The sequence below is a fragment of the Dama dama genome, chromosome 26, assembly GCF_033118175.1.
Source record: "Dama dama isolate Ldn47 chromosome 26, ASM3311817v1, whole genome shotgun sequence".
Lineage (NCBI taxonomy): Eukaryota > Metazoa > Chordata > Mammalia > Artiodactyla > Cervidae > Dama > Dama dama.
The window spans coordinates 50223867-50243199 of NC_083706.1; the positions used below are offsets into that span (position 1 = coordinate 50223867).

The 19333-nt window shown below is 53.6% G+C and overlaps 1 protein-coding gene across 1 annotated transcript in view; it reads left to right on the forward strand.

The window, feature by feature from the left end:
* The first annotated feature begins 1731 nt into the window (after nucleotides 1–1731).
* SLC22A1 (solute carrier family 22 member 1) overlaps nucleotides 1732–19333 on the forward strand; it is a 35881-nt gene continuing 18279 nt past the window's right edge. The window contains exons 1-6 of the mRNA XM_061130283.1: nucleotides 1732–2127; nucleotides 8090–8193; nucleotides 10562–10716; nucleotides 13445–13613; nucleotides 15185–15299; nucleotides 15531–15637. Of these exons, the coding sequence (XP_060986266.1) occupies nucleotides 1732–2127; nucleotides 8090–8193; nucleotides 10562–10716; nucleotides 13445–13613; nucleotides 15185–15299; nucleotides 15531–15637 (1046 nt within the window). The remainder of the gene's footprint in view (nucleotides 2128–8089; nucleotides 8194–10561; nucleotides 10717–13444; nucleotides 13614–15184; nucleotides 15300–15530; nucleotides 15638–19333) is intronic.

Sequence of the window (19333 nt, forward strand, 5' to 3'; positions counted from 1 at the left end):
AATATTGACTTGTCCACCAGATTATTAGAGAATATGGTGAAGCATCGGAGGAGCCGGGAGAGGAGATACGCAGGGTGGGGGGAGGGGGACGAGGGGGGTGGGTGGAGGAGCTGCTGTCCCCACGGACCTGGGGTGTGGATGTGATGCTCTGAACCCGGGTAGTGGGGCTCTTATGCAGGCTTTACCCCATCGGCATGACCCATGACCGACCATTTCAGGCCTTTTTGCTCAAGAGAATGGGGAGATGGGGCTGAAAGTTCCAAGTCTCTAATCACAGCTCGGTCTTACCTGCAGGCAGGTGCCCACCCAGAGTCTCTTTGCGATCCCAAGGACTGTAGCCCTCCAGGCTCCTCTGTCCATGGGATTCTCCAGGCAAGAACACTGGAGTGGGTTGCCATTTCCTTCTCCAGGGGAATCTTCCCCACCCAGGGATCGAACCTGCATTCCTGTGTCTCCTGCACTGGCAGGCAGGTTCTTTACCACTAGCGCCACCTGGGAAGCCCCTAGCACACAATCACAGCTTGGTCTTACCCATGGCCAGGAGCCACCCACAAGCCCACCCAGAGTCACCTCGTTGAACAGAAGACACTCCTAGGAAGTGTCAAGGGTTTCAGGGGCCCTGTGCCAAGAACAGGGAGGGACGATGAAGACACAGTTTCCATTATCTCACTCGGGCAGGAAGGGCAGCGCCTGGCCTGGGCGAGCTGATGCCTTGGGGAGGTTTGCCCCCCTCTCCGCCTTCTCCCCTCCCACCACACCCCCAGTTGGTGCTCAGCCCAAGTAGGGAAGTGGTTGGCAGAGCTCCTCCTGTCTCACCAGAGCAGCTGGTGCACCGCTGGGCTTGGGGCCAGCTCCCCGTGTCCACGGAGCAGAGATGAGGGTCCCGGGAACCAGAGGGAACCCGGGCATCCGTTCGTCTGTTATTTGTCCCTCTTGTGTGCATGGAGGGGGGACCCAGGCTTAATGTTCTGTGTCCTCCCGGGCTGAAGTGGGGGAGGGGGAGGTGTTCTCTGCCTGCAACCCTTTGATCTTTTCTACCAGCATCTCTGCCCAGGGAACCCATCATGGTCTGTGCCCAGAGGGCCCCTGTGGCCCACTTTCCTGGGGATTCAGGGTGGGTGCGTCATGGTCCAGCAGCCAGGAGCCTGCAGACATAGTGATGCCAGGAGAAGTCCTTTGTGGGTCCCGAAGAAGGCGGTCATTCTACACTGGGACAAGGACATAGGGCAGTGAGTCAGTTTGGGGAGCTTGGCTCTCCCATCACCCATGGCCAGACCCTCGATGCACTCTGCTTGAGATGCCCCATCATGAGAAGCAGGTCCGATAGTCTGGCAGCCAGTGTGCTGTCCTTGTTTATCTAGATGATAAAAAAGCTTTCAAGTAGAGGATCCCTCTGGAAGAGCCTGAAAGAGACCGCTGGGAGGTTCATGGCCACCTTTGCTCTCTCCCTTGGCTCTGGGAACCCCAGTGCCAAAGAAACAGGCCCTCAGCCCAGGTGACTTCCCCCAGCCCAGCAGTCTGACCAATCATCCTCCTCCTATCCCTTCCAAAACCTGCCCTGCGGGTGAAAGATTGGTTCCAGCTGGTTGGCTTCCAGGGGTAGAAGCCAAGATGCTTAGACAGCAATTAGACTTCAGACCAGCCCATTGCAGAGAAACCCACATAAGACCCTGACCCTGGGCTCTGCGGCCGCCGTGGTCTGCTCAGAGCGATGTGCGTGGAGGCTCAGTCATGCTCACCGTGGACGATGTTCTGGAGCAGGTCGGGGAGTTCGGCTGGTTCCAGAAGCAAGCCTTCCTGATCCTGTGTCTGTTCTCGGCCGCCTTCGCCCCCATCTATGTGGGCATCGTCTTCTTGGCCTTCACCCCGGACCACCGCTGCCGGAGCCCCGGGGTGGCGGAGCTGAGCCGGCGATGCGGCTGGAGCCTGGCGGAGGAGCTCAACTACACGGTGCCCGGCCCAGGGCCCGAGGGTCAGTGCCTCCGCTACGCGGTGGATTGGAACCAGAGTGCCCTCAGCTGCCTGGACCCGCTGGCCAGCCTGGCCGCCAACGGCAGCCCCCTGCCCTTGGGCCCCTGCGATCAGGGCTGGGTGTATGACACACCCGGCTCCTCCATCGTGACTGAGGTAAGAGCGGGCCTTCGCCGGGGGATCTGATGCAGGTTTCAGGGCAGAGAGGAAACATGACGAACCCTACAGGTTTCGACCCCACATCAGCGAAGAGGGAGCAGGGTGGTGCTCTCTGAACCACGGCGTATCAGATTCCATCCCGGGCACTATCGTTCCTCCCTTCTTCAATCCTCCGCACACTCTGGGTGTTAGAGGAGGGAACTGGGGCTCAGAGAGACCATCCCCTGCCAGGCCGAGCTGGACTGCTGGACGGGGAACCCCCGGGGAGACTGGCTTCCTCATCTTTCTGCCCCACTGGCTTCTCCACGGGCCTGCAGAATCCACTCGGGGGCCAGCAGCCCCACCATCAGAGTTGTGAGGCCCCCTCCCTCCATTCACGAGCTGTGGACCTGTGATAGCTCAACGCTGGTCTCTGAGGCAGTGTGGAAGCTGCCCTGGAGTCTGACTGAGTCCCAGCCATGCCCCGAATTGGCTGAGTGTCGCTGTGTAGGTTACTCAGCCTCTCTGAGCCTCAGTTTCCTCATCAGTAAGCCAACGATGACAATGACCTGCTTCCCAGGGGTCGGCCGAGGACCACAGAGGTGCTGATCAGACAAGTCAGGAGAGTGGCTGGTTCAGCACCCCTGGGTGTCCAGTGCCCTGCTGCACTGGGTGCCCCCTCCATGGCCCGCAGGAGAGCAGGATGGAGGCAGAGCGCTTGCCTGGATAGGTTAGGGGGTTATCTGAGCCTTTGCTTTGAGAATATCTCACTGAGAAGCCAGCAGAGTTCTTTCCTTCATGGACCCTTTGGAAAGTGTTATATACTGTGACAAGCATGGGCACTTGGAAAATGACCTCAAGGTCACTTGGTGAAGTCACAGGAGAAGTTTAGACACATCAGTCGCTCAGTGGTATCCGACTCTTTGCAACCCCATGAACTGTAGCCTGAGAGGCTCCTCTGTCCATGGGATTCTCCAGGCCAGAATACTGAAGTGGGTAGCCATTCCCTTCTCCAGGGGATCTTCCGGGCCCAGGGATCGAACCTGGGTCTCCTGCATTGCAGGCAGATTCTTTACCATCTGAGCCTCCACGGAAGCCTTTTGGTGAAGCCACAGACTGGAACTGTGCAGAGCGTGTCTGTTAGCAAACTGCTCGCCTGAAACAAAGAAACTGATGCCCTGAGCCCCACACGTCTAGCTGGAGAAAAGCCATGTCCTCTCCTCTGGCCCCACGGCCCGCTGTCTTGGGGGGCGGGGCAGGTGTGGGTGCCCTTGCACAAACATCTGGTCTCTGAGGCGTCCTCCAACCTCAGATGTCCAGTTAGAGGACTCGTCTCCCAGGGGTGCTGAACTGGCCACTCTTCTCGCTGGGAATCTAGAAACAGACCTAGACGGGGACGTATTGTTCTCTGTGGCTGAGGCACACTGCTTGGAAAGGATCAGCTGGATGCAAGAATTCATCCATTCAGCCCTCCGTCTGTCCCCTCAGTAACCGTGTTCCGAGCTTTTCCTCTGTTCTGGCACTGGGTGTGATGCCAGGAGGGACACGGAAGCAGCCTGCGAGGCCCAAGGCGTTTGCAGTCTCCAGGGAGCGAGGGAGGGGTGGTGGTTGTGAGAATAAGATCAGTGTCCCAGACAAGGAGGGGGACCTTGCTATTCAGCTGGCCACTGGGGTCTTCCAGCGGGAGGTAGCAGGCTTTCTAAATTGGAGTATGGTTGATTTATAGTCTTGTGTTAGTTTCAGGAAAGGTGATTCAGCTATGCCATCCCAGGCTAAGTCACTTCAGTCGTGTCCGACTCTTTGCGACCCCATGGACTGTAGCCCACCAGGCTCCTCTCTGTCCGTGAGATTCTCCAGGCGAGAATACTGGAGTGGGTTACCATGTGACTTCCTTGACTCAGTTATATATACATAGATATCTTTTTTTTTTCAGATTCTTTTCCCTTCTAGGTTATTACAAAATATGGAGTATAATTCCCTGTGATATACAGTAGATCCTTAGGACAGAGTATTGAATGGGACCCAGGCTAGTATTTTGAGCTGCTAGGAGAGGAAAAAGGGTGCGTTGGGGAGCGTGAACTGAAGCTCGGTGGAGAGGGGACAGGGACCACGTTCAGGGAGCAATGAGTTGTTGAATTGACTGGAATCCAGTAGAGGGGTCATGGACAGAATGGGTGGCTCAGCTTTGGGCCAGAGCGCTGAGATCTTACATCAGGTCACCAGATAAAATGCCGGACGCCCATTAAATTTGAATTGCGGGTAAACAATGAATATTTGTTTAGAATAATTAGGTCCCAGATATTGCACAACATTTGATACTGACAGCTGAGGCTGGGAATTCAGATACTGCTGAGGACATGATTGCACTAAAAAAAAAAAGTGTTGTTTATCTGAAATTCCAGTTCGGAGGGGCACCCCGTATTTTTTTTTTTCCCTCTAAAACTGGCAACCCTACCTTTGTGCCAAGTGGCAGTTCAGGCAGAGGAAGAAGACGGTGCTCACTGGACCTTGGGAATGGTCCAGGCGCTGGTGGGGAGTGGAGGGGAGGCTTCCCAGAGGTGGGGAGAGCTTGAGGAGGCCGACACGGCCCCCCAGCAGGGCTGTGGACCCACGTGGCTGTCACAGGGTCAGAAAGAAGGATCGATTTAAAGAGACACAGACCTGGAAGGGGGTGGGGAGGAGGAGGCGGCGCCCAATTTGCCGGAGGGTCCTGGCCGGGGAGGCCGGGGGACTGAGACCCTAAACAGTGAGGCGGGAACACACGGCAGCAGCAGCTCATGCATGTGGGGGAGCCTGGCCTGGGCGGGGGTCCTGGGGAGGGGACACAGCCCCGACTGGCCAACGGTGGTAACAGGGAGCGGGCTTCCAGGTACTCGGGGACCCAAGTCCTCTGGGGAGGACTGGGGGAGACAGGGGAGGGGTTGTGGGGTAGGGCTCACCTGGGAACACACTAGTGTGTTGGGGGTGGGATCCAGCTGGAGGTGATGGAGGCGATGAGACGCGGGCCCTCAGGAGTGGAGGACCGCTTCTCCTGGACGGAACGCGCCTCCTCTGACTCACCCTTCCCACTGCTTCAAAACCACTTTTGCCTCCTCCTCTCAGTCTAAGCTGAAGCTTATTTGGGGCAGAATCCTCTTTAGTTATTCATTTCTGCAGAAATAATCTTTAACAAGGCCTTGCCTTGGACGTTGGAATTGGCTGAAGGGAAGACGATGTGCTGACCGCTTTGAACACCCAGCTTCCCATCCCTCCCCATCCTGAGGGCAGAGGTCAGGGTCCATTTGGGGCAGAAGGGTGCTGGTTTCCCAACTCACCTGATCCCTGGGATCACCTGGATTCTGATCCGTGATCTGCTGAGACAGAACCCATGGGAACCTGGATTCTAATGAGAACGCTGGGTGACTGTGTCCTGTGAGCTTGGCCAGCCTGCTGCTCTACGGGACGTGTCCACCATACTGCCTGGCCCCGGAGAAATCCCCAGTGAAGTCCCAGCAGGGGAGGGGCCTGGCCTAGGAGACCCCACCCCATCCCGTGCGACCCCTGTGCAAAGCCTGGGCTTCCCTAAGGGGCCAGCCTTGTCTTTCTGGGGGCACATAGGGGCCCCGGGGGCAGTGGCTGGGTCTGGGATCGCAGGGAGCAGGTGCCTGCAGACAGAGCCCCTTGGCGTAGCTGGGGGCAGAGTTCTTAGGGGAGGCGGCGTCAGCAGGGAAGGCTAGGTGCCCCTTCTTCCAGTTCCATGAGCTCCCTGGCTTCTGTATGCCCCCAGAGCAGGATGGTATGCAGGGCATTTCAGGGAGGGTGGCAGAGACATCTTACAAAGATGCTGATTGCAAAGAGTAGAACAAACGTCCCCAAACCATTGTCCTGTGGTTTTGGGGGCATCTAGTACGCCCAGAACATCATCCTGGGTGACATGGGTGGGAGCTCCAGAGAGGCCGCTGGAGAGGCTGACCTGGGCCAGCGAGATAACAACTCCCAGGAGCGGCCTCCCCCGAGTTCTGCTGACAGGGGCCCAGGGCCGCAGAGAAACCAAACAGTGGCAGGAAAAACTCCCTGGGGTGGTGTGCTTTCAGCTGAATTTTCAAGGGAATAAACACCTGGAGTGAGAGTTGGACCATCTTAAAGCCGAGCGCCGAAGAATTGACGCTTTGAACTGTGGTGTTGGAGAAGACTCTTGAGAATCCCTTGGACTGCAAGGAGATCCAACCAGTCCATCCTAAAGGAGATCAGTCCTGGGTGTTCATTGGAAGGACTGATATTGAAGCTGAAACTCCAATACTTTGGCCACCTGATGCAATGAACTGACTCATTGGAAAAGACCCTGATGTTGGGAAAGATTGAAGGCAGGAGGAGAAGGGGACGACAGATGATGAGATGGTTGGATGGCATCACCGACTCAATGGACATGGGTTTGAGCAAGCCCCAGGAGATAGTAAAGGACAGGGAAGCTTGTAGTGCTGCAGTCCCTGGGGTCGCAGAGTCAGACATAACTGAGCGACTGAACAAGAAGAAGTAAAGCCTCCATTTAAAAAGTTAAATGGTTCATTGTTTACCAAACCAGGGGCACATGGTGTCTCGCTGCAGCGCCGGCAGCCGCTCCGTGATGGTGACAGGACCGGCTCCACACACACCTTCCAGACAGGAGACCGAGGCCCAGAGTTGCTAAGTGACATCCTTGTGGTCACACCCCTCTGCCTGGCGGGGCAGAGTCATGAGTCCTGACCGGTGCTGGGCTAAATGGGGAGGTGAGGGCCCCGGCTATTGCCTCCCAGCTTCTGTCTCATCCCTGGGTGCCTCCCTGCTTTCTGCCCCTCTGGTATCCAAGTGGGGATGCTCCTGCACTCAGGCCTCCCAGAGCACCCAGGAGTGTTGGTATCACCATGCATGTGCCAGGCACGGAGGGGCAAGCCCTGAACCTCACTCCCAACAACGCCCAGGCAGATCGGCTCCTGTCTTTGCCTCTGTTCTTCTGCCTCAGCTCCTCCCAGGCACATGGGACCCTCCACGTCTCCTGCCGCCTCTGGGTTCCCCCATCCCCCACATGCAGGGCTGCACAGGGCTGCTCCCCAGAAGCCCCCACCAGCTGCCCTCTGTGTCTTTGCTCAGAAATTCTCATGTTGATACTTACAGCTCCATCAGTCATGACAAATTCACACAATTATTGGGTAGAATATGGAATAAAACATGTGATTCAGTTCAGTTCAGTCACTCAGTCATGTTCAGCTCTTTTCGACCCCATGGACTGCAGCACGCCAGGCTTCCCTGTCCATCACCAGCTCCCAGAGCTTACTCAAATTCATGTCCATTGAGTCGGTGACGCCATCCAACCATCTCATCCTCTGTCGTCCCCTTCTCCTCCTGCCTTCAGTCTTTCCCAGCCTCAAGGTCTTTTCCAATGAGTCAATTCTTCGCGTCAGGTGGTCAAAGTGTTGGAGTTTCAGCTTCAGCATCAGTCCTTCCCAGGAATATTCAGGATTGATCTCCTTTAGGATGGACTGGTTGGATCTCCTTGCAGTCCAGGGAATTCTCAAGAGTCTTCTCCAACACCACAGTTCAAAGCATCAATTCTTTGGTGCTCAGCTTTCTTAATTAAGGGCTTTTATCAATTCTGGGAAACACGTCATGTTTATTTTACTTCATTTTCATTTTTGGATAATCACTCTGCCGTATTTCCTTTAGAAACCTTACCTTTTGGCCACCCTGTCCTTTGACAACTATCAGAGGCCCCTGACAACAGCCCCTTTACTTAGTGCGTATTGAGGGTAAACCCAAGATAAAGATATTAGGCATTTAATGACACTGCCTGAGATTCCCCAGAAACCTTGCATTTGTCTTATGAAAATGTGGTGAAAGGAAAGGATGTGAGGGACCCCAGGATCCCACATTTTTGTGTTGTGTGTTGACATTTTCTGCGGGGAAAATGGTAGCCGTAGTTTAACTTACAAACGGTCTTGTGTGTTTTGGCCCCTCCGACCCGCAGTTTAACCTGGTGTGTGATGACTCTTGGAAGGTGGACCTCTTTCAGTCCTTTGTGAACCTGGGCTTCTTCCTGGGCTCTCTGGGTGTCGGCTACATCGCAGACAGGTACGTAAAGGTGCATCCGACCACACACAGTGTCAACACCGTAGGGAGAAGGGACTTCAGCGGCCAGTGGTGGGAGAAGCGTCCAGAGGGACCCTTCGCAGAAGTTGAGACCCGACATGGTAGTGAGTGCCTTGGACGACGTGGGACAGGAGGATGGAGGAAGCTGGGGGTTTTGGGGGGGATTTCAGAGGTGGAAACTGCAGGCAGGTTGTGTAGCTGGGATGCGGGACTCAGAGGAAGGGGGAACAAAACCGAGAGTTATGCTTCTGGCAGAAGGGTGGAGGGGGGCAGGGCCATCTTTGGAGACAGAGAGGGTTAAGAATCTCCTCCTCTGCAGCTTGGTGGAGATGTGTTCAGAGCAGCCTGTGAGACAGAGAAGAGTTGCCAAGTAGACAGTTGGATACATGAGGTTCGGGCTGGAGTACAATATTTAGGATTGGCCACCAGTAATTGGTATTTAAAGCGACAAACCAGATTTGAGATAAGCCAGAAGAGGGAATGCAGAGAGAAGTTCAACATGTAGAAGTTGGTGAGCAAGGACAGTGTCAGTGCAAGGTTGACGATGAGAGACGAGGATGTGGATTTTTGTGTGTGGACAGCTCTTCCCCCCCACCCCCGGAGTATTTCCCTAAAGCATGTTAATCATCTTTGCACGTGGGAAGAAGGTAGAGTGAATGGTTCTGTCACTAATATTTTTAGTATTTATCTATTTATGTATCTATTTTCAGGAGTAGATAACTGTCATTTAGAAGCTCTATTTGTTTTGTTTCTTAAATCTTGCGTATGAGTGAGGTCACAGGGTATACATTTTTCTCTGACTGCTTTCACTTAGCGCTTTACCCTCTATGTCTGTCTGTACTGTCATAAATACATTCTTTTTTATGGCTGAGTACTATTGCATTGTATACATACATATATACATATAATATTATATATACATCTTTATTCATTCAACTATCGATGGACACTTAGGTTGCTTCCATATCAGTTCAGTTCAGTTGCTCAGTCGTGTCCAACTCTTTGTGACCCCATGGACTGCAGCACGCCAGGCCTCCCTGTCCATCACCAACTCCCAGAGCTTACTCAAACTCATGTCCATTGAGTTGCTGATGCCATCCAACCATCTCATCCTCTGTCGTCCCCTTCTCCTCCTGCCTTTAATCTTTCCCAGCATCAGGGTCTTTTCAAATGAGTCAGTTCTTTGCATCAGGTGGCCAAAGTATTGGAGTTTCAGCTTCAGCATTAGTCCTTCTATATATTGCTTATATTGGAATATATTCCATATATTGCTTATATTGGAATTCCATATATTGCTTTCATACATTGGCAATTTAGCTAATACTGCAATAAACACAAGGGTGCAGATACCTTTTAGAATTAGTGTTTTTGCTTCCTTTGGAGAAATATTCAGACGTGAAATTGCTGGATTTATGGTGGTTCTGTTTTTAATTTTTTAAAGAAACTTCATCCTGTTTCTTCTGTTTTCCGTAATGGCTGCATCAGTTTATTTCCCATCCACAGTGTACTAAGCGCCCTTTTTTCCACATCCTTGCCAACACTTGTTGTTTATTGTCTTTCTGATAACGGCCATTCTGATAAGCGCGAGGTGATATCTCACTGCAGTTTTTTTTTTAATGTTTTTTTTTAAACAAATTGTTTTTAATTGGAGGATAATTGCTTTAGGATATTGTGCTGGCTTCTGCCATGAACCAGTGAATGAACCATTAGCATACACATGTCCCCCCGACCTTGAACCTCCCCTCCACCCCCCACCTCATCCCAGGTCTCTAGGTTGTCACAGAACGCCGGGTTGAGTTCCCTGTGTTTTATAGCAACTTCCAGTGTAGCTTTGATTTGCATTTCCCTGATGACTAGCGATGTTGAACATCTCTTCATGTGTTTGTTGGCCCACTTTACTCATGAAAAAAGAAAGGAAAAACACTTTTCACTAATTATTCTATTAGAATTGAATATTTCCCCAGAAAAACCTTATGATCATTGATAAGGTTAACTATGTGGGTTGGGGGTGACCTGATTTTTGGTGCACGCTGTTAAGTCTGTGAATAGTAACGCAATCTGTTAAGTACAAAGATAATGAGAGGGGATGAGTCTGAGAACTGGGCGGGTCATGGAGGGAGGCCCCTGGTCCTTGAGTGAGACTGGTCAGGACTCCTCTTCAGAGTGACTTTGTTAAACCTGAAAGAGTTGCGGGTTGCTGTCACTGAGGGGGGACCAGGTCAGGCTTTGAGAAGGGGCCATGGACTGCACGATGCCGCAGAGAAACGATCTCGTCTCCCAGCAGAGGGCCTGCTGTCCCTTTGCCCCTGGGAACACTCAGGTCTCACCTTGCTGTCTCTCGCCTCCGAAGGTTTGGCCGCAAAGTGTGCCTCTTCACCTCCACCCTCATCAGCGCCGTCTTGGGCGTCCTGACGGCCGTGGCTCCAAACTACACGTCCCTGCTGCTCTTCCGCCTGCTGCAGGGGCTGGTCAGCAAGGGCAACTGGACGGCTGGCTACACCCTGAGTAAGCATCTGCTGGCCCGAGGTCTCCAGGCACTTTGAGAGGCCTGGGAGGTCAGGGAGTGGGGTGGAATGGGACGAAGCTGAGCGTGGAGGCGGGTTTTTTTGGGAGGAAGTCTAGACAAAGTGTGGCCTCGCTAGCTGTATTTGTGTCTGCATGATTGGAGCTGGGTGTGAGGTCAGAATGGCCTCTCTCTGTCTCACTTTGTTTGAGAGACACTTATATAACCACTCATGATGGCTCCTTGTTTCCATATCAACTAATCTGTTTGGGAAAAGAAGATCCCATGTGATGTGTTTACAATGATGGGGGTTATGTAGGAAGGGGAGACAGGTGGGACAGTACTACAACATTTCAAATATGAATGAACCAGCCTCTTCCAAAAGAAATACAACAAACTCAGCTGGTTTGAAGGACACTCAAGAGTTAGGGGAGACGATACAAGAGGAAATGAAAGAAGCTTTTATACTTTGGCTGACTCATTGGAAAAGACCCTGATGCTGGGAAAGAGAAGACAGCAGAGATGGTTACACAGCATCACCTACCCAATGGACATGAAGCTGGGCAAACTCTGGGTGATGGCAAGAGACAGGGTAGCCTTGTGTGCTGCTGTCCATGGGGTCGCAAAGAGTCGGATATGACCTGGCAACTCGATAAACAAAACATAAAAGAAGAGATAGACACAGTGATGAAAAAAATGAAGTGTAAATCAAGATAATTCTATATACTATTTTTTCTTTCAAGTTTTCTATGAAAAGTAAGAAGAGAAAATGAAAAATACTTCTGTAGAAGAAAGTAGCGTAATAGCTGTGTATCCCTCAGCCCATGGAGGGATGGATGGGTACATCAGACAACAGTGAGGATGGTCCAGGTTTTTGCCAGGTCTTGCCATCTTTGAAAACAATGTCTTATGGTTTGACATTCTAAGAAATAGTTCACTAGGGCCAAGAAAAACCATGTTCCTTCCCCAAGAAATTGTGAGCAAACTAGTTAAGTTTAGTGAGTTCAGCATATATTAGCTGCAACAGCCCAGCCATCTAGAGGCTGAACATGCAGTATTTGGCACATGGAGACAAGGGTTAATTTAAGGTCAAATCTGCACCCATCTCTGACCAGCTGTGTGATCCTGGGCATGGTCCATAATCTCTCTCTGCCTCAGGATCCTCCAAGTGGGGACCACAGTGCCCTGAGGTCACTGAAGGGCCCCGGGGTGGCCCAGAGCCATGCCCACCCCTTCTCCTCCCCACGGTGTGTCTGTTGCCCTGTGGCAGGCACAGGGGCAGGGCCAGAGATGCCGAAACAGACAAGGCCTTCCGTCCTACTCTCAAGACACCAGTCAATCCAGAAGGAAATCAACCCTGAGTGTTCATTGGAAGGCCTGTTGCTGAAGTTGAAGCTCCAATACTTTGGCCACCTGATGCAAAGAGCTGATTCATTGGAAAAGGCCCTGATGCTGAGAAAGATTGAAGGCAGGAGGAGAAGGGGACGACAGAGGCTGAGATGGTTGGATGGTATCACTGATTCAATGGCCATTTGTGCAAACTCTAGGAGAGAGTGGAGGACAGAGGAGCCTGGTGGGCTACAGTCCATGCAAAGTCCATACAAGCCAGTGCAAAGAGTCGGAAACAGCTTAGCAACTGAACAACAACCTCTGTCAAGGAGCTCCCAGGCTAGAGAGACAGGAGGACAGACCTGGAAAGCTATGTGTCTGTGACGGAGTGCGTGATACCCTGGCTTGCATCCTTCCCACAGCCCCCTGCCTCTCTTGAAGGTCCCATACTCCCTGGTGCCGCACCAGGGGCTCCCCTTCAGTCTGCGTGATCAACTCCTCCTCTCTTCCCAGCCAAGGACGTCTTCCTCCCCACCCCCACGCCTGCTCCTCCAGTGTCCCTCTCCCCAGCCCCCCGTCTGCTTTCCTCTTGGAACAGCTCCGGCACCGCAGCCCTCTCACTGATCTGCTACTCCTGCCGGATCCCACCACCACCATTGCTCTGCTCCACGCTGGTCCACCCCGGGGCGCCCACAGGCAGCAGCGCGGTGCAGGGGGGCCTTTAGCAGACGTAAAGTCGGGTCACCCCGTGCCGAGGTGCCTCTGTGCCTCCCGCACTTGAAGCCAGTGTTTTCCGCAAGCCTACGAGACGCCCCCAGGAGGGCGCACGGCCCCCAAGACCCAACCTCACCCAGCAGTCACCTGGGCTGCTGTCCTTCTGCCTGGAACTCGCTTTCCCATTCCGGGTTCGGTTAACCACCGCCCCTCCTGATGGCTCACATTTCCTCCATGAGCTCTGCTCCACTGCGCTCTGAAAATCTGCAACCCTCGGAGACCCCCCCACCCTCCTGGCCATTTACGCTTTCTTCCCGCACGGCCCGCATCATGTCAAGACCTGGGTGTGATGAACTCCGTGTGTGTGTCTGGTCCACCACCTCGCTGTGAGGTCAGGAGGGCGGGGCTGTGCCCACAGAGTTGGAGATGTGTCCGAACACCTACGACAGGGCCAGGTCCCTGGGGTGCCCTCAAAGCTGCTGATGGTGTTAACGAGCGCTCCCTGGTGGGTCGTGGGAAATACTCCAGGTCAGCCTGGAGCTGATGGCAAGAAGGTTCTGGGCAGGAGAGCCCCATAGACGGAATACTGCAGTGTGCAAAGGGTGTGGGGGGGGGGGGAGCTGCAGGTAGCAAATGGGGGATTTTAAAGTGGATGGGAGCCCACGGTTGACGTTTCCCCGGTTTCAGTCACAGAGTTCGTGGGTCTGGGCTACAGACGGACGGTGGCGATCCTCTTCCAGTTGGCCTTCACCGTGGGGCTCGTGCTGCTCTCCGGACTGGCCTACATCCTCCCGCACTGGCGCTGGCTGCAGCTGGCCGTCTCCCTGCCCGTCTTCCTGCTCCTCTTCTGCTACTGGTACTGTGTCCCCGTGGGGACCCATCTTCCCAACAGCCAGGGCGGCCCTACCTGCAGGCCCCGGGCTTCCAGCCACCCACGCCATCTGGGGTGCTCCATCACGGGGTAGCCCTTATTTCCGGGGGGAGCCACTCTCAGCCACTCTTTAAAGAAATTTACTTACAGAGTTTCTTTAAATTCACATCACCCAGAGAGAGGCCTGAGATGCTAAAAGTCAGACAAAAGTCCACCTAGCCACAAAGTAGGCATTTGCTCTTTGATGAGCCAGTGAAGGAGTAGATGAAGGAATGGAACCATCTCTGGGGAGTGTGCCCATCAGACAGGAACAAAGCCAGGTCAAGTGGGTTTTTCGTCTTATTAGCTGTCAGCCCTTGGCAGGGTCTGGAGGGGTAAGCAACCAGACAGATGAGTTATCATTGTGGGAGAGGGAAGGGTGGGTAGCAGACAGGTTCACGGAGCGAAATGTCTCATCCACGCAGCTTCTGTTGCTATTTAGCTGAGGGCGCATCTTACCTGTGGGAGGCCCCGAGTCCGTCCCAACCTCTCAGAACCAGAGCCAGCTTCTCAGTACACTCAGGCTCAAGAAAAGCCTGCTCTCTCCCCATCAGCAGGGAGCGAGGGGCCTTCCAGTGCCGGGACTCTCCCCCGCCTGCCCCACCGGCTGAGTCCCACTGGCTGGTGGGGTGAGACTTTTCCTGTGTGTTTTCAGGTGACCTTCTTCCAGAGATTCACAGTCTTTGAGTTTAAAACATCTTAGTCCCCTCTGACGGGGCTTCCCTGGTGGCTTAGATGGTAAAGACTCTGCCTGCATTGCAGGAGATGTGGGTTCAATTCCTGGGCCGGGAAGATCCCCTGGAGGAGGGCATGGTGGCCCACTCCACTATTCTTGCATGGAGAATCCCATGGGTGGAGGAGCCTGGAGGGCTACAGTCCGTGGGGTCGCACAGAGTTGGACACGACTGATGCGACTGAGCAGGCGGTCCCATCTGAAATAGACACCATGGAGTCTACCTTGTGTTGAAGGCAAGCGAGTGTAGTTTAGTTTGTTTTGGACACACGTTGAGGCTTGTTCAACAGCCCCTGTCTTATGCAGAGGCGTCTGTGGTATCGGATGGGGTGGGCATGTGGAGCCTCTATGGTGTGTGAGGAATTTTCCAGGGGCCAGAAGGGCGGCTGGATCCTGGGAGAGAATGGGACCTCCGTCCCATGGATGAAGGCTACACTGGAAGGGAGAGTCTCTTTTATTTTTTCATTTATTTTAATCGGAGTCTAATTACTTTACAACATCATGGTGGTTTGGGGGCATACACCCCGAGGAAACCAGAATTGAGAGAGACACGTGTACCCCAGTGTTCGTTGCAGCACAGTTTACGGTAGCTAGGACATGGAAGCAACCTAGATGTCCATCGGCAGATGAACGGATGAGGAAGATGTGGTTCATATACACAAGGCACTATTTCTCAGCTATAAAAAAGAACGCATTTGAGTCAGCTCCAGCGAGGTTCTCTTTCAATCTTAACCTCAGACGGGCTCTGGGGGAGACGCCGAGTAGGGGTGATCTGCGTCCGCAGGTTTGTGCCCGAGTCCCCCCGATGGCTGTTATCGCAAAAGAGAAACACTCAGGCGATAAAGATCATGGACCACATCGCCCAGAAGAACGGGAAGCTGCCTCCTGCCGACCTGAAGGTGACTCACGCGCAAGGGCTTTGTCCCCTCACTGAACGCTGGGTCGGGTTTATGACTGAGCGCTTGCCTGTGGGACTTGCCTGGGGAAGCGGGAGGGCGCTGGAGCTCTTTGGGCTGATGAGTGTGATGACTGACCTCGGGGCGGGGGTCCGGGGTGGGGGAAGGGCTCTGATGGCGATTCCTGCTCACGGTGGCAGCCTGGATGCAGCTGATGGCCTGACTCTCTCCTAGATGCTGTCTCTCGAGGAGGACGTCACTGAGAAGCTGAGCCCCTCGTTCGTAGACCTGTTCCGCACGCCCAACCTGAGGAAGTACACCTTCATTCTGATGTACCTGTGGTAAGCGGTCTTTCCGAGGCCCCATGTGCTTCCCTGCATGCCTGGGTACACGTCAGAGATGGTGGCCCGACTTGGGGGGGAAAAAGAGAGAAGTGTGAAAAGGCATTTCCAGAAGGCTTTCCGCTCAAAGAACTCTTTAAAAGGCACCCGTATTTCTCCCTTGAGGACTGCCCAGTAGAGGAAAGGCCTTGTTTAAGTAAGAAGAAATCCCCAGGTAGAAAAGTCAGCGATGACCTGCAGGAGGTGACAGGGTTGTCAGAAGCCCCATGCATCAGGAGCTAATGCTGACTCAGCCCCGGCAGGTAGATGAGATTTCAGGGATTCCCCAGGACGTCAAGTACTTCCCTGGTGGTTCAGACACTAAAATGTCTGCCTACAATGCGAGAGACCCGAGTTCGATCCCTGGGTCAGGAAGATCCCCTGGAGACGGAAATGGCAACCCACTCCAGTATTCTTGACTGGAGAATCCCAGGGATGGAGGAGCCTGGTAGACTACAGTCCATGGGGTCACAAAGAGTCAGACACGACTGAGCAACTTCATTTTCCAGGCCGTCAAGGAGGAAGAACCCTTCCTCGACAGAGCCTGCGGAAAGCACATGCGTGCTTTTTTCACACTGATTAGGAAACGCCTGTCCACGCCCAGCACCCCTTGCACACCCTGGGGCAGCGTCACCCTCCCCAGTGACTACCTTGAGATGGGGGGTCTCCTCCCTCTTCCCTCAGGGGGTGCTGGGTCAGCTCCCGACCTCAGTGCTTGCTCCTCCGCACCCTGGCGGCCCTTCAGTTACTCCCGGAAACCCCTGGGCCGAGAAGCTGGGCCCCAGGCTGCCCTTGCACTGGGGTGACTCTGCCTCCCTGCCCTTCTTTGCCCTCCCGTGAAATAAGGGTTCCGACTATGAGGGCAGCGCCTGGCACGTAGCAGCCGCTCCGTAAATACTTGCGGAAGCTTGAATGAGTAAGCAGTGTTCCCCAGAGTCCGTCCCAAGTTCTCTAGATGCCGGGTTCTTGCCTGGTCCCCAGGCCCCATGTCTGCGGGCTGGCCCCGGAGCCCTGCACCAGCCGCGAGAGGGGCCCAGGAACCCCTGCAAGCTTGCCAGGTGCCTGGCGCATTTTGGTTCTCAGCATCCGATGCTGTGGTGCCTCTTGTGTTGGAGGCCCGGGACCCCGCGGACAGGAAGGCTTGCTCCCCTCCTGTATCAGCCTGGGTCCCGTCTCCACCCCAAGCACTCCTGTCGAGGCGATGATTCTGTCTCCTCAGCTAACACACACCCCTCCATGCAAGCTTTCTGCAAATTCCGCTCTGCCTTGAAAATCTATCCCGAACCTGCCATTTTCTCATCAGCTGTGCTCTTGGGTGTGAGTGTTGCAACCTCCCGTCTAGGCCATCGCGGTAGCCTCCTTGCTGGTGGTCTGCTCCCACTCCTGTCCCCCCCTCCCCAGGTGCTGCTCACAAAGCAGGTGAAGGTCACGGATCACATCACCTCCTTGTTCACATCCTCACAGTCTTCCTGATCCACTGAGAAGAAAATGAGATTCCTTCCACGGCCTGCAGGGCTTCATGCCATCTGGCCCCGGATGCCTTCTCTTACTGTCATGCCCCCTGCCCCCGTCGGCTCCATTCATTACAGCGACTCGGGGCGGGGGGTGCCCATCACTTCCTGGCTGTATGACCTTCAGGAAGCTTCATGATCTCTGTGACTCAGTTTCCTCATCAGCCAATGGAGGCAATGATAGGATCTACTCACGGGCATGCCGGATGAATTCATGTGATAATGCGTGTGAAAGGCTTAGAACTTAGGAAGTGTCTGACAATGACAGATTGCTATTTTTATAGGAGTGTGAGAAGGAAATGGCAACCCACTCCGGTATTCCTTCCTGGGACATCCCATGGACAGGGGAGCCTGGCGGGCTACAGTCCATGGAGTCACAAAGAGCCAGACACTTGGTGAAAAAACCATCACCTCTACCCGTAGTAGTGCGTACATGCAGTTTGTGGGTTCTGCCGAAAGATGGCAGCATTTCACGTTGTTGATATTTCCTACTCTTTGGGACCCCTTGAGATCCCATGGATAGCAGCACACCAGCCTTCCCTGTTCTTCACCTTCTCCCAGAGTTTGTTGTGATTTGGGGTTTTTGTTTATTTGTTTGTGCAGGAAAATCAGAGTTCTACATTCCTTTCTCTTGGGTCAGTTGCTTTATGGGTATAAGATGACTGTTCCCGTCTAAATATTTAACCTGGCATAGAGAAGCCTCTCTTGCCCCGCCAGGCGCATCTAAACTCACCACGTTGCAGTTAGTGCCTTCTTATTCTCTTCACACTTTGGCTCAAACAGGAATAATTTAGGACTAGGAACGAAAACATCCCAGACTCCCCCGAGTGCAGCTTTATAAAACCAGGGAGTGAGTGAGTGAAGTGAGTGGAAGTCGCTCAGTCGTGTCTGACTCTTTGCTACCCTATGTACTACAGCCTACCAGGCTCTTCTGTCCATGGGCTCTTCCAGGAAAGAATACTGGAGTGGGTGCCATTCCCTTCTCCAGGGGATTTTCCCAACACAGGGATCGAAGTGGGGACTCCTGCATTGCAGGCAGATTCCTAACCATCTGAGCCAGGAGAGTTGGACTTTATAAAACCAGGGGGGTGTAGTAACGAGAAACGTCCCCTGTGATCTCAGTTTTGGAACTGACGGGCAATTTGCATTTTTATAAGAAAGTAATTTCTTATCCACCAAAATCTCTTCCCACAGTCAATACTTCATATCTGCAGGTTCTGCATCTGGGGATTCAATCAACTGTAGATAAAAAATACTCAAACAAATTCCAGACAGTCCCGAGAAGCAAAACTTGAATCTGCTGCATGCTGGCAACTACTTGCACAACATTTATATTACGTTAGGTGTTGTAAGCAATCTGGTGACGGTGTCAGTCTTACGGGAGTGTGCACATCCTACACTGATTCATGCGACTGACACAAGGGACTGGAGCATCCTCGGATTCTGGTGTCCTGGGGGGTCCTGGAACCAGTCCCCCATGGCAGTGAGGAACGATTGTATCAACAGTCATTCAATGTTCCAAAGTTGTGCAGTTTGCCCAGAAGTGACCCACGGGACTCTCAGTCTTCCCCTGAGTCAGAGTGACTGAGCTGGCCCCCAGCCTTCCGTGTGCCACGTTCTTGGTGAGTTTAGATGAGCCTGGTGGGGTGAACATGGTTGTTCTTTCCTCAAATATGGGTGGAGGGGTCGTGTGCCACGGGGTATGGGGTGAAAGAGAGGGAGGGAATGCTGCTGGTTGCAGATGGTGCGTTGTGTGCAGGGGCCCCACTCTGGAGCAGGGAAGGCTTGGCCGACTCCTCCACCCCGTGGTGCTCTGGACCCTTGCTCTGGGAAAGACAACTGTGAGAGCAAAAACGTCTGCTCTTCACTGAGTGTCTAACTACACTGAGCCCTCCTGGTCCACGACCTCAATGAACTCTCAAGACAACCCAGATTCACAGCTGAAAGAACTGAGGCACAGAGAGGCTGGTTAACTTACTTAAGACCACACAGCTCAGACAACAGTCTGAATCCTGAAACTGCTCACTCCCCACTGCCGTCCCCTGCCCTCCTTCCCCTTGGAGGCTTGCGGTATCCAATGAGATAGGGCCTGTGTGGTGTTCAGAGCAGGGCTGCCCACAGGGGCACAGTAAGCCGTAAAGAATGG